Source organism: Saimiri boliviensis, chromosome 13, assembly GCF_048565385.1.
Source record: "Saimiri boliviensis isolate mSaiBol1 chromosome 13, mSaiBol1.pri, whole genome shotgun sequence".
NCBI lineage: Eukaryota > Metazoa > Chordata > Mammalia > Primates > Cebidae > Saimiri > Saimiri boliviensis.
The window spans coordinates 104,151,890-104,167,145 of record NC_133461.1 but is presented as its reverse complement, the minus strand read 5'-3'; the positions used below and the strand labels follow the sequence as shown (position 1 = coordinate 104,167,145).

The 15,256-nt window shown below is 44.4% G+C and overlaps 1 protein-coding gene across 4 annotated transcripts in view; it reads left to right on the top strand.

Moving 5' to 3' along the window:
- The window catches only part of KIF13B (kinesin family member 13B), a 246,379-nt gene that overhangs the window by 205,327 nt on the left and 25,796 nt on the right, over positions 1-15,256 (top strand). For all 4 annotated transcript variants that reach the window (XM_074384129.1, XM_039461134.2, XM_039461133.2 and 1 more), the window contains 2 exons: positions 141-194; positions 10,584-10,695. In XM_074384129.1, coding sequence (XP_074240230.1) covers positions 141-194; positions 10,584-10,695 — 166 coding nt within the window. The remainder of the gene's footprint in view (positions 1-140; positions 195-10,583; positions 10,696-15,256) is intronic.

Below are 15,256 nucleotides of genomic sequence, written 5' to 3'. Positions count from 1 at the left end.
GTATGCAGCCTTCATCTTGAGAACCTCCCTGCTGCCACCCAACTTGACGTTTGATTGACTGGGTTGGCAAAAGCTGGCACCGTCTAGACCACGTGTTGATGCTCTAATGCGTGAAGAACTAACTCCCTTTTCTTCTTCAGTTGTCTGGAAGCCGACAAGATCTCATTCCATCATACAGTCTAGGCAGCAACAAGGTAGGTGTCTTTATTTCTATCAGTTTTAAGGCCCGTTTTCAACTTTCATCTTCTAAAATCTCAGGTTATTTTTGTAAGCCAGAATTTCCCCTACTCACATCTGCCAAAGATATGAAACTTACTGGAAAGTGTTTAGAGTTCATTTCTTTTAATCTGCCGATTAAAATAAGGTTTATTAGATTTTCTGACTACTGGGGTTGAAAAACAGTTTTTCTGCTCAAGCTTGTACTTCTGTCTAAATTTTCTTTCTATTTCTGTCAGAAAAGAAACTTCAAATCAGGTTTTTATAGTGAAGTATTGATGTGTGATGATTGAAAATTTATGAGAAATAAAAGTGTATCTAAAAGTCAACATTATTTGTGAGAAGAAAAAGAGAATGGAAATTTTGTTCGCTGGAATTTATTTACTATAATGAAGCATTCTCTGTTTAACAGAGTTTTAAGCATAGAGAACTCGTTGTTTACTTTAAAAAGGTTAGTGCTCCTTGAAACTGTCTTACCTGGGCCCCACACGTGATAGTTTGTGTGTGTCACTTTTGAAGGGTCTGGTTAGATGTTGGCGCTGCCAGCCGTGTGCAGTGTGCCCCGTGTTGATTTGCAGCCCTTGAGGAGGTCAGTAGTGGCTGTGGTCTTATGAGATGGTCTGTTGTGGGGGAGTTGTTTTCGAATCTGCAAAGTGGAGTGATGGAAATTGGCTGCTTCATGACAATTCTTAAAGCTGGGTGGGGTTCATTATGCTATTTCTATTGTTCATTATTCTATACTTTGCTTTTGTGTATGTTTGACATTTTCATTGTAAAAACTTAAGAACAATGAAGATGAAGTTGATGCATTAAATTAGCACTTTTTTTTTTTTTTTTTTGGAGACAGAGTTTTTCACTCGTTGCCCAGGCTGGAGTGCAATGGCGCCATCTCAGCTCACTCCAACTTCTGCCTCCCAGGTTGAAGCAATTTTCCTGCCTCAGCCTCTGCAGTAGCTGGGATTGCAGGCACCTGCCACCATGACTAGAAAATTTTTGTATTTTTAGTAAAGACAGGGTTTAACCATGTTGGCCAGGCTGGTCTTGAACTCCTGACCTGAAGTAATCTGCCCTCCTTGGCCTCCCAAAGTGCTGGGATTATAGACTTGAGCCACTGCTCCCAGCTGGAGACTCTTTTTTAAGATCTAGATTATTAGTAGTTTGCCTAAACTAGGATACATGTATATGTTTATAGACATACAGATTGCCAACTCATCCTTTCGCTGAACCCCTGCATGGACATGGGTTTCTGTAAGTGTGCTGAAGTTTATGCTTGTTTATACTCCGCCAGTGATAGGTTTGATTAGCTGCAGCTTAGTGTCAGCCTTGATTACCTGAAGAGAGCAGAGTTTTTGAAAATTGATTGTACATGATATTTTAATGTAAATAAAATATCTTAAGGAAAAGATAAGAAAAACGTGACTTTCTGTGTGTTTGGGGAAATGTGTCTAACCTAAATCTCCAGTTATAAGTTCCTTGAAAGAAGTGGCCAAAATTATTCAGCTTTTCTTCTGTTAAGAAAACTTTGGCCAGGCCTGTAATGCCAGCACTTTGGGAGGCTGAGGAGGGTGGATCACCTGAGGTCAGGAGTTTGAGACCAGCCTGGCCAACATGGTGAAACCCCATCTCTACTAAAAATACAAAAATTAGCTGGACGTGGTGGTGCACGCCTGTAATCCCAGCTACTCGGGAAGCTGAGATAGGAGAATTGCTTGAACCCAGGAAGTGGAGGTTGCGGTGAGCTGAGATTGTGCCACTGTACTCCAGCCTGGGCAATAAGAGCGAAACTCCCTCTCAAAAAAAAAGGCCAGGCGCGGTGGCTCAAGCCTGTAATCCCAGCACTTTGGGAGGCCGAGGCGGGTGGATCACGAGATCAAGAGATCGAGAACATCCTGGTCAACATGGTGAAACCCCATCTCTGCTAAAAAAAAAAAAAAAAAATACAAAAAGTTAGCTGGGCGTGGTGGTGCATCCCTGTAGTCCCAGCTACTTGGGAGGCTGAGGCAGGAGAATTGCCTGAACCCAGGAGGCCGAGGTTGCGGTGAGCCGAAATTGCGCCATTGCACTCCAGCCTGGGTAACAAGAGTGAAACTCCATCTCCAAAAAAAAAAAAAAAAAAATCTCTGCCTAGTTTCCTTATTTTAAATGGATACAATAACAAAAAATAATATAATCTACTTCAAAGAAAAGTACTGTCCATCATGTACACCAGAGAAATAGAACAAAGGAGCAGAGACGCTATTAGAACCAAGCCAGGGCGTGGCAGAGGGCATGGCCCCCCCATAGGCTTCACGCGGGACTCAAGTTGGGGGGAGCCTGCAGGGTGGAGACCAGTTTTTGTTTTTCAAGACTGAGTCTCTCTCTGTCACACAGGCTGGAGTGCAGTGGCATGATCTCAGCTCACTGCAGTCTCTGCCTCCTGGGTTCAAGCAATTCTCCTGCCTCAGCCTCCTGAGTAGCTAGGACTATAGGTGCACACCATCATGCCCAGCTAATTTTTGTATTTTTAGTAGAGATGCGGTTTCACCGTGTTGGCCCTGATAGTCTTGATCTCCTGACCTCATGATCTGCTCGTCCCTGCCTCCCAAAGTGCTATGATGCCAGGCGTGAGCCACTGCGCCTGGCCATCCATTCCTAAGACTCCCCGGAAGGATGACGCTGACGTTCACACAGTCAGGGAAGGAGCTGAAGGAACACGGTGGGCAGAAGGATCTGTGTGCGCAAAGGCTTGGGATGAACCACCTTGCCATGTTCTTGACAGCACGTGAGGTAGGAGTGTAGTCCAGGGCCTATGGGCTGGGCATGGTGGCTCATGCTTGTGCTCCCAGTGGCTTGGGACGACCCGGTGGGTGGCTGGCTTGAGCCCAGCAGTTTGAGACCAGACTGGGCAACACAGGGAATCCCCTTCTCTGTAAGAAAATTTTAAAAAGTTAGTCAGGCATGATGGCTCATGCCTATAATCCCAGCTAGTTGGGAAGCTGAGGCCGGGGAGGATCGTTTGAGCCTGGGCATTTGAGGCCACAGCTAACTATGACTGCACCATTGCACTCCCGCCTGGGTTAACAGAGAGAGACCATGTCTTAAAAAAGAAAAAAATAAAAGAAGAAGAAAAAAGTAGAGTCTGTGAGCAGAACCCAGAGAGGTAGGGCCTTATTTTTGGCATCCTGATGTCATGTCCCAAGGAATGGCAGGGGCGCTGGACACCATGGAAGCACTTGAAAACAGAGCAGTAACATGGCCACATGTGAATTAGAATGTTTGTTTTAATGGTCCAGCTGAGTCTCACCGCATCCCTGGCTGTGGTGTGTGCATAGGAAAGGTATAAATGTATACAGTTACCAGTGCAAATGTGGGAAACATGGTTTTGAGTTGGAGGGTGGAGGGACTGGTTAGGGAAGAACTAGCCAAGGAGAGAGGAGAGACACAGATGGGTTGGGGAGGGGACTCTAGAGTCCTGCAGACACCAAGAGTGAGGCTGGAGTGAGGGGACCTGAGTGACGTTGGGTTTCGGATGGCAGTGTATATGTTCGAGAGATGAACTGTGGGGCAGGCTTTGGGAAGAAATGATTCAGTTCCATTTTTGAGGGTCTCAGGTGTCAGAGTTGAAGCCAGGTTCCAGAGCCTGAGGGGATAGCTGGGACAGTGGGGGCCGGATTGGCTGAGGTAGCGGTGACGCCACGGTGCGGAGGCGGCAGTGCCGGGGAGGACTGAAGACGGGGTCCGGGGAGTGTCAGAAGGCCAGGGAGGAGGGTTTTAGGAAGAATTCCGTCCAGGGCCTTCAGAGACAGCGTGGGGTGAGGATGGAGACCACTTCAGGTGCGACTGCAGGGCACATCGTAGCCTGTGCAGGGCTGGGGGCTAGCAGGACAAGGTTTATTAGATAAGTCACCGTCATGTCACACAGTTGTCTTAACGCTTCCGGACCTTCCTGCTTTTGGTTCTTGGTTCTTTGGGGTCCCCGAATAACTCAGCGAGGGTGAGGAAAGCCTGGGTTCTGGCTGCTCGGCTCCCCTCCTGGGGCGGGGGCCGGTGTGGGCATCTCCCCATGCTGTTTCATGTACCTCTCAAGCCCTGGTCACAGCGCCCACAAGCTTACGTTCCCTGTTGGAGGACGGCAGTCGGTCGTGGTCCTCCTCAGGTTTTGGCCTGTCTGGCGCTCCCCAGCCGTGGCAGTCCCATCGTCTGAGACGTGGTGAAGTATGTCACGGGAGACAGAGATGCCGGCCTGCCAGTCCTCGCTTTGCTCCCAGTTCAGCTGTGGAAGGTCTTGGCACCCACAGGCCTGGAAGATTGTCACGGATGCCAGGACCTCAGCGCCATGTGGCTCACTGCGTGTCAGATCAACGAGTTAGGTGGATGTCCACGTGTCAGAATGAGAGAATTGTCGCTTCTCCACATGATGGGGTGAAGCAGAAATCTTCTTTAACAGAGTTGTAAGGATGGACCTTAACAGATGAGCAAGTTCAGGTGATAGAGGAGAAAAATGCTAGCCCAAGGGCCTTTGGTTCCAGATCCCCTTGTGTGGGGTGCAGAATAGCTCTCCCATTTTCAGTGGAAGGGGCACAGTAGTCTTATGTAAAGTAGAGCATCCTGAAATATTCTTGGGGAAAATAAAAATGTTTTAAATTACATTTTTTTTTTAAGAAAAGAAAGAAGCCCCCCATCCATAGCAGGGAACAGAGGCTCTCCCTGTGGCCTTTTAAATGAAACAAGGAAAAACATCTTTAAAGATTATGTGGCATTGCCTTGAAATCAGGATGCTGTGGGCCACCTGTAGTAGCATTTCTCAGGAGAGAGTAGTATTTAAGCACACACAGTGGTCAGGATCCTCTCCAGCTCCTAGCATGGCGATGCCTGTACACATGTGGTGTGTACTGACAAGGGCATTGGTGGCAACATGCTGGTTACACACACACACACACACACACACACACACACACACACACACTGTACTATACAGCTATAAACATGCCCAGGAACCCTTTCAGGTCTCTGAAAAGATCGCCAGGATATATTTAGTGATTAAAAATGAAGTGCAGAACTGGTATACTGCTGTTTGTGATGGCAGGGTTGTATGTAGATTTGCCTTCATAGAAATGAGAAGCTGTAAGGACTCATTGTTCCTGACCTGCCTGGGATGGGGGTGGGAGAATGTGGTGGCCAGCAAGTGGGAGTACAGGTCAGAGGAGACAGCTCACCGTATACCCTTTTATATTATTTGGTTTTTGGTCCACGTGAACAGATGACCTTAGAGTCTTACTCTCTAACATTTTAACTTGTTGGAAGTTTTTGCTCTTCTGGAGTTAGTGGTTTGAGGAAGCCCCCAGTGGGTGAAGAAATGGTTGTATTGCGAACCTCAGACTCATGATTTTTTTTTGTTGGTTGTTTTTTCTTTGGGGGCCTTCTGCATTCCTCAGTTTTCAGAGCTGCAGGGAGAGGTGAATAATTCATTAGGCTTTCCTAATCAGTGGGGTACGACCCCTATCCTACGATCTAAAACTTAGGCTTGCTTTGACCTCCAGCTTATGAATACATTTTTAACTGTAGTTTTTAGAAGATGACTGCATTCTACACTGTACTAACCCTCACCCTTTTTGTAAAAATCATTGTGGCAGTCTGTCTGTCTGTCTGTACAACCAGGATGTATGATGTCTTGTAAATGTTCCCTGTTACCCGGGGCCAAGACTGTTGGTAAAAGTATTTATCTGTCAAAAAAGACCAGGACTGAAGGCATCCTACTGAGTTTGGAAGGTCCTGGAATGTGAGGAGTTGGAGTTAATTCATACTAAAATCAATAATAAACATTTGGAGACTTGGAAGCTTGGGTGAGGGCGAGTGGAGCAAACCATGGTGAAGGTGCTCTGGGCGACCTTTTCACACCAGAGGCCCAGTGGGACTGTCTTGGTTTCTTTGCATGAAAATATTGAAGGTACAGGAAAGTTGAGTCAGAAATGAAATTTTAAGGTGGACTTTATGATACTAGGAATGCCATTTTAAAATCATCGGAAATTGTAATGACTTGAGTTGTGTCTGCTTTGCAGACATTTTTGGGTTCTCTTCTGTTAATCCACGCATCCATCTCACTGATGCTGATGACACATAAAAACTGTAGATTGCAGGCTGTGTTGTGTCTTCTGTATCACATCACATCACATCACATCACACCACACCACACCACACCACACCACACCACACCACACCACACCACACCACACCACACCACACCACACCACACCACACCACACCACACCACACCACACCACACCACACCACACCGAGCAGTCAGGTCAGGGCGGTTAGAATAATGTTGGAAGCAGACAGAGGCCACTGGGAGGCTCTGGGGAAGTTCTCTTAGTTTTCAGTTGCTCAGTTGGGTGCATGAGAGACATGGTGAAGTGGGCAGGGAGGCAGGTGCAGAGGAGGGTAATAGGATTAGGGGTGTGGGAGGCGAAAGGAAAGCAGTGGTTCTAAAGGCAGACTCATGGTTTGGCCTAATAATACTTGGAATGAGGCCAGCCCTGCTTTCCGTTCCCCTGTTTGTTGATGTCCATCCCTACATAGGAAAAGTGGTATTGTTTTACTGAGCTCCACCGAGATTGAATTGATGAACTAATTAATCTTAAAAAGGTAGAGTTTGGTTAACTATTCCAAATGTTAAATTCACTGTAGGGCCTAAAATAAATCACCCTTGGGATAAGTCTTTCACTTAAAAATATAAAATATGATCCCTGATGGAAGCAGTGTTGCTATTTATTGTTATTGGGTGTTTGATCATTATCGTACAGATATTTCAGATATTTTCTATGGGTGTAATGAGACCTTAGCAGGCTTTTTGTGACTGTCTGCCGAGACCGGCTGAGGTTGAGGTGCAGGATGAATCCCGGCGTGTCTTTGGTCTTTCCACCCGAGTCGGCTGCGTATCGAGGTCTTTTGAAACACGACGAACGCTGTTGACAAAATCATTTTTATTTCCGAAGCTATTTTAGGAGAAATTTTATTTGTAACGATTCGGTTTAAGGTTGTATGTTTGTCATCTTTTGATTGGAGTTTTTGAGGAAATTGAGATTGGTCAATAGCCTGAACAAACACCCAGTTAGCAGAATTGAATTTTGTGTTGGCTCCGTGGCCTTCCTGAAAACTGTGATGGTTTCATGCAGCCCTGGGAGGAGCTGCCAAGCATGAGTCACTCTTCTCCCAGCTGCAGTGGAGCCGCCTTTAGACCCGAAATGTCACTGGCACTTCTTGTTATTTACCTTTTTGTCACTTTCCTGATCAAAACCAGACTCATTCCCAGAAAACCCGAATAACTTGTATCTGGCAGAGGAGCGGGAGTGGGAAAACTGCAGGTGTCCCTGGGGACCAAATTGGGTCCCCTGGGAGCCTCCAGCGTTCCTACCTCACTTTGCCCCTGAGCCTGGTGCTGGCTACCAGTAACTGCAGCATTGACTAGGGTTTTCTTTCTGTGAGTCCACCTGTGAGGACAAATGTGTCCTAATGGCGATCAAGCTGCATAAGGATCCAAAACGAAGCCAGCTTCCCTCTTGTGTACTCGTATCACAGCTGATTCTGAAGTGTGATAGACATGCAGGATGTTAGAGACAAATGAGAGATTTCAATTTCAGGTGGTGGGGCGCAGATCACTGCAGGAGAAGTAAAACTGGGATCATACTCTTTGGCTTTTAGACCTGAACTATTGAGAGCTGGAAGTCCCAGCGCCCTGCGAAGTCCTTGAGTCCGTGGTCCTGAGTTCATCTCCCTGGGAAGTACATTGAACTGTTTTTTCTTCTTTTTATTTTTTTTGGTCTGCCCCAACATTTCAGTAAAGGGAGGATAACCCTAGGACCGCCAAGCATATGAAATGTATCGCAAAGATAGTCATTGCTTTGTCCCTGGGGAACTGTATGTAGCTGTACTCTAAACCACAGGTTTCATCTCTGTCAAGAGAATGGAGGTGTGGCAGAGGAGAAAAATCCAGTAATTCCAGTGGAGGGTTTCTGCAGAGCTCCGTCTGTGTCAGCTGGAGGAGGGAAGCGCGTGGCACCCAGTTTCACCTCCTCCGCATCAGCTGCTCCCTCTGAAGTGGAGCCTGTTCCATCCCAGTGCAATTTGAGGTCCCTGTCCCAGGGCAGTGGGATCAGAACTGTGGGGGAGGCGCGGCGTGTGAGGTTCCTCAAGGTTAAGATGGCTGTTCTGGTAGAGGTCAGAGTGAGCCGTGTCTCTGTCATGCTCTGCAGGGCTGGCAGGAGCCACACATTGTGTACCTTTCAGTCTTCTCACTTGCAGTATTTGAGTAAAGGAGACGGAGTTAATGCTTCTTTTCTGATTGGGTTGGAACCTTGTGTGCGGGAGAGCCTGCTGGGAAGAACTGCCTGTGAAGCCACCAGGGCCTTGGTGTGCCTTGGGGAAGAGGTGGCCACTCCATGATTTGCTCTTGGCCCAATTCTATGTCAGACAGCCCAGGTGCTGACTCGAGATCAGCAGCTTAGTTTTCCTTAGGGCCAGACTGCAGCCGTAGAGCTGCCAAACAAGAAAAACCTAAAATAGGAAAATAAATAAATGCTTCCAAATTAAGTACGTTGTCTTCAGAACAGCCGTGTGTGAGCTCGCCACTGTACACAAAGCAGGGGGCTTTTCTTCTCTGAGAAACTCCACGGATGGCCTACCTTAGTGATGAGTCACCTGATGGGGATATCCCAGGGTACACAAGGCCCCAGCTTCCCAGACAGATCATGAAATGTGAATGCAAAAATTAACAAACCATTCAAATATGTGAATCAGCGTGTGATTCATGGAGATGCCAGCACTCCTCCGGTGAAGTATTTCAGAGCCCACGGTCTCACTGGTCACGTGTTCATGTCTCTCTTATTCTCCTCGCTTCCTCATCAGTCCTGACCATCACACCATTTTTAAAAACGATACCAAGTGCTGAGAGAGTTCCTAGGGAAAGTGGCTTTCTCTGAGGTACACAGGATCCAGATCACTTAGGGCTTATTGATTTTTATGATCAGTACTTAGGTTGCTGCTAAAAGCAGATAGGTTTCCAATGCATTTCTGAAACCTAAGAGGCCCTTCCTCCTCAATCCATCTTTAAGAGCAGCGGAGAACTCGCTGTCCCCATCCTGCTGTTCAGGCAGTTAGTAAAGAAAAGGTAATCGTTAGGGTCACTCATCTCTGCACTGGGTAATACAACTTGTATTACACATGATTATTAAACTCCAGTGGTAAAGAAGTTGGTGATTATCAGAGGATCAAAGGGAACTTAAAGCATTTAAAAGATTTGTGTCTCATCTCTTGCCAATTTTAATAAAAGCAACATTTGGGGTTTATTTCTTCCCTAGATAGGGCTGGTTAAAAGTGCTTTGATGGTATCCCTATTTTTATGGCTCACCATGAATTTTGGAATGGTCTTTTAATCCCTCAACTGATGAAATCTCAGTTGAAATCTCTTTAACAGGAATTTACAAATGAGTTGAGAGCACAATAAAATTTGGTAATTCAGAGACTTCCATCACTGAGAATTTATAATTATTTGACTTGCATTTGACTGTAATTTATCTGTAACACCTATTTAAAATGAGAGATTTGGTAATATTTACTGTTACGTACTACATGTGAGTCGGTGGAAGTGTAGTCTAGGAGTGGCGAGAAGAGACACACTCTGACTAAAGAGTTGTTTGTGGGTTTCCATGGAGAACTGAGTGAAAAAGGGTATCTCGAGGCAAAAGAGCAGAGGTGGCCTCAAAGCAGAACCAAAGGCAGAATTGCAGAAGGAATACATTCGTCTTCTGTGGGAGACAACAGGATGCCCAGTGTAGAACACGTAGTAGGATGTAGCTGAATGGGAAATTGTAAACTGCTGTTTGGAGGGGCTGTCCAAATAAGGGGGTATTGTTGTTGGGGAAATTAATACAACAAGCAGGATGACAAGCAGAAGAAAAGTGCTGGTCAGGCATGGTGCCACACACCTGTAATCCCAGCACTTTGGGAGGCTAAGGAATGAGGACTGCTGGAGGCTGGGAGTTTGAGACCAGTCTGGGCAACAGAGTGACACTCGTCTCTACAAAAGTAATAAAAAGATTAGCCATGTGTGGTGGCATGTACCTTTAGTCCCCACTCTTCTGGAGGCTGAGGAGGGAGGATCGCTTGACTCTAAGAGCTGGAGGTTACAGGAGCTGTGATGGCACCCCTGCACTCCAGCCTGGTGACAGATAGAAACCCTGTGTCTTAAAATAGAGAAAACAAAAGTGCTTATGTAATCAAGCTTATATTCTACAAAGGAACTTTAGTAATACATAACGGTTTTTTGTCTTGAGTATCTGTGCTGTTTTTGTTGTTAATTGAAACAAAATTGCCAATTTTGTCTTTGCTAGGGCCGGTGGGAAAGTCAGCAGGATGTATCCCAAAGCGCAGTTTCCAGGGGAACAGCTCCCATCACCCCCGTCCTCTCTGTTTCTCCCCAAAATAACCATTCTCGGGATCCAGGTAAGTTACCTTTTCACTTGTCAGTTACTGTTAGAAATCTGAGTATCTTTCAGAAAGTTTAACCTCGGATTTCCTGCCAGGCAGCTGCTGTTCTATTAGATAATGACGATCCGAATTGTTTCGTTTCTCATCTTAGCAGGTGGAGTTCCGTTGGCTCTGGAATGCTGGCTCGATCTTGCATTGCTCTAATAAATACCGCCTGCTCATGATGTGTCAGCCTGTACATTGCTGGACTCTCTTGGCACCTCTTTGTTAAGGACTTTAGTTATATGCTCTGCCCTGGAATTGTCTTTGTGGGGAGATTTTAAATTATGACTTGAATTTCTTCCTTCCTTCCTTCCTTCCTTCCTTCCTCCCTCCCTCCCTCCCTCCCTTTCTTTCTTTTTTTTTTTTTTTGAGACAGCATCTCACTCTGTCACCCAAGCTGGAGTGCAGTGGCATGATCTCGGCTCACTGCAACCCCAGCCTCCCGAGTCGCTGGGACTACAGGTACCTGCCACCATGCCCAGCTAATTTCTGTGTTTTTAGTAGAGACAGGGTTTCACCATGTTGGCCAAGCTGGCCTTGAACTCCTGACTTCAGGTGATCCGCCCGCCTCAGCCTCCCAAAGTGCTAGGATTACAGGGATGAGTCACCTCGCCCAGCAAGTTTCTTTAGTATAGGAATATTTATTTAGATCATTGTGTCTCCTCAGCTGTCATAGGTTATATTTTTCAACGGACCTCTTAGTTCATCTAGATTATTAAGTTTATTTTCATAAACATCACTTTACCTGATTTTTTATTTGTAGGATCTCTTGTGATGCTCCTTTTTATTCTGATACTGATAATTTTTATTTTCTGTTTTGAATACTTGCAGAACAGATTTATCAGATATATTAATCTCAGAACCAATTTTTGGCTTTCTTAGTTTTATTTTCTGTTGCAGTTGATTTTTAAAATCTTGCTGCATTTCACATATTTTTGGTATATTGTGCTTTTATTTTCATTCTCTTCAGAGTATTTTAAAATTTCCCTGTGATTGCATCTTTGATCCATGAGTTATCAAATACCATGAATTCTTCTTCTGTACTGGGGGTAATCTGTATTCCAGATTGTGTTCTTCCTTGGTTAATTTTCTGTGTGCACTACTGTATTTGGGGACATGGGGTTCTGCATATATCTAATTAGGTCACTGCGCCTCATTTCCCTGTTCAAATCCTCTGGATCTTTAATGATTTGGTGGAGGCCTATTCTATCAGTTCTTGAGATGGCATTAGATATCCAAATATGATTGTGAAAATTGTGTTTCCCTTTATACCAGTTTTTGCTTCATTCATTTAGGAACTCTGCTAATTAGGTACATAAACATTTAAGATTGTTGTATCTTCCTGATAGAGTGACCTTTCTGTCATGAGATGTCCCTTTCATCTCTGGAGATACTCTTACCTTGAAATTTCTCTTACCTATTATTTGTATGTAACTGCATCAAATTTATTTTCTGTTTGCACAGTGTATCTTTTTCTCAGCTTTTTACATTTTAGCATATATTTAAGTTAAAAGTGATTGCCCCGTAAACAGCATATGGTTGGGTCCCGTTCTTTCCCCCGAATCTCATCTCACAGTTCCTGCCCTTTAATTGGCGTGTTTCACCCCTTCCAGTGCCTACCATTGAGGTCCGCCATGTTATTACTGGTTTTCTACTTGGCTGTTCTGTTTTTTGTTTCACTGTAACTTCTTATTTACCATTTTTTGGATTAGTCAAAAAAGCTCTTAGTGTTGCATTTTATTTCCTCTTTTTGCTTTTTGGGACACCAGTATTTGTTCGCTAGAGTCTGTGCTCAGAAACCCTACTTTGCATTCTTAACTTGCGAAATCTTCTTAGAGTTAATATGATACCACTCCCCCCGCCTCACAAGTACAGGAACCACGCAACACTATGAATCATTGACCTGTTCCTCTAGGCCCCTGATTTTGTACTGTTGTTTCATCTTCTACATTTATAGGTGTTAGAAACCTCACTTTATAATGTTGTTCCTTTTGCTTTAAAATAGCCACTTTTAGGCCAGGTGAAGTAGCTCATACCTATAGTCCTAACACTTCGGGAGGCTGAGGTGGGTGGATTGCTTAAGCCTGGGCAACGTGGTAAAACCCTGTCTCCACGAAAAATGGAAAAATCAGCTAAGCATGGTGGCGCTCACTTGTCCCACTACTCAGGAGGCTGAAGTGGGAGAATCACCTGAGCCTGGGAGGTTAAGGCTGCAGTGAGCCACGATTGCATCACTGTACTCATGCCTAGGCCACAGAGTAAGACCCTGTCTCAAAAAAAACAAAAACAAAAACAAAAACAAAAACAAAAAACAACTCAGGCCAGGCACAGTGGCTTACGCCTATAAAATCCCAGCACTTTGGGAGGCCAAGGCAGGTTGTATCACCTGAGGTCAGGAGTTCGAGACCAGCCTGGCCAACATGGTAAAGCCCTGTCTCTATTAAAAACACACAAATTAGCTGGACTGGGTGGCAGGTACCTGTAGTCCCAGCTACTCGGGAGGCTGAGGTAGGAGAATTGCTTGAACCTGGGAGGTGGAGGTTACAGTGAGCCAAGATCGCACCCCATTGCACTCCAGCCTGGGTGACAGAGTGAGACTCTTGTCTTAAAAAAAAGCCACTTGTCTTTTAAGCACATTAAGATAATACAGAAAAGATGGTTATTCTTTTTTTGTTTGTTTGTTTCCCAGATTATTTCTGGCAGTATCCAGTCTTTGCTGAAGATCTTATTTTCATTTGATTTTATTTATTTTTTAGCCCAAAGAATATTCTTTAGTATTTCTTAGAGTACAGTCCTCCAAAGTGCTCTCCTTTTTTGAAATTATTTTTATTTCACTGTGTAGTTTTGTTGTTTTAAGAATATTTTCACTGGGTAGAGAACTCTGGGTTGCAGTCCTTTTTGTTTTAGCACTTCAAAGATCATTCCTCATCTCCAGCCCCTTATTTTATGCTGAGAATTCAACCATCATTTGACACTTCCCACTCAGTGTGATAGCTTTGTTTAGGTTGCCTGCTTTCAGGAGTTAATCTTTGTGGCAGTTTTGCTATGATTTGCTTAGGTATGGTTTTCTTAGTATTTAACTTGCTTGTCAAGTTCTTGGATCTGTAAGTTGATGTTTTTCAACAAATGTGAGAAGTATTTAGCCATTATTCACTGACACATTTCTGCTTTCCCTTTTCCTTTTCTTCTTCTAAGAATCTAATCACTCACAGGTTAGACTGCTTAATACTGTCCTACAGGTAACAGAGGCTCTATTTTTTTATTTTTTATTTTGAGACAGGGTCTCACTCTGTCGCCCAGGCTGGAGTGCAGTGGCATGATCTCAGCTCACTGCAACCTCTGCTGCTAAGGTTTAAGCAATTCTCCTGCCTCAGCCTCCTGAGTAGCTGGGATTACAGATGCCTGCCACTACACCCGGCTAATTTTTGGTGTTTTTAGTAGAGACCGGGTTTCGCCATTTTGGTGAGGCTGGTCTGGAGCTCCTGACCTTATGATCCACTCACTTTGGCCTCCCAAAGTGCTGGGATTACAGGCGTGAGCCACCACACCTGCCCCTCCTTTTTTTTTTTTTTTTCTTAATTAACCTTTTAATCTAATGTTTTCTGGTTGGATAGTTTTTTGCTGTGATTTCCAGTGCTCTGCTAAGCACATCCAGGGAATTTTTCATTTCAGTCATTTTTTGTTTGTTTTTCTTCAGTTCTAGAATTTCCATTTGCTGCTGCTTTTATGGTCTTAATTTCTCCATTGATATTCCCGGTCTGTGCATTTGTCAAGACTGTATTCTCCTTTGCATCCTCTGACTTGTTTAAGGAAGCTGCCTTAAACTCATTGTTAAATCCAGTATCTAGACATCTCATGGTCTATTTTTATTGACTCCTTTGTTGACTGTGATTCATACTTAATAATACATTCTTACCTGCTGTTAATTTCCAAAGGCTGGGGTCAGAGGTACAGACAGGTATACCTATGATATACTAAGATTTCTTCCCCCGATTTTGTTGACTGTGGGTCGTATTTAATAAGTTTTATCAAATCTATTTATATACACCCACGTGATACATACCCCAGTCAAAATGTAGGACTTTGACAGGATTCCAGTTAATTCCCACTCCCCGTGGTCAGCCAGTGTTCTGCTGACTACTTCTCTAGATTACTTATGGGATCTTTATTCATCTTAAACTTATTTTATGTTCTGTCTACCCTCTTTTATTTTTTTCACCCTTGTGTTTACCTTCCTATAAATGACTTGCCTTTTTAAACTGAGTTAGGATGTATCTCTTGGCATGGTATAGCCATCTCTTTGCTTTTTTATTTTTCAGTGGTGGCTCTCATGGGCTCTCGTGGTTACAATGTATATCCTTAACTTTTCAAAGTATACATACACTTAGTATGCTACTGCTTTCTGTAAAATGTAGAAAGCTTACATCGGTATCCATCCATTGACCAACTGAATTGCCAGTAAGTTTGGAATCCTTTCAGGGGTTAGTATGGAGTAAGGATTTGGGGGGAGTGTATGTATCTGTTGAGGCAAATG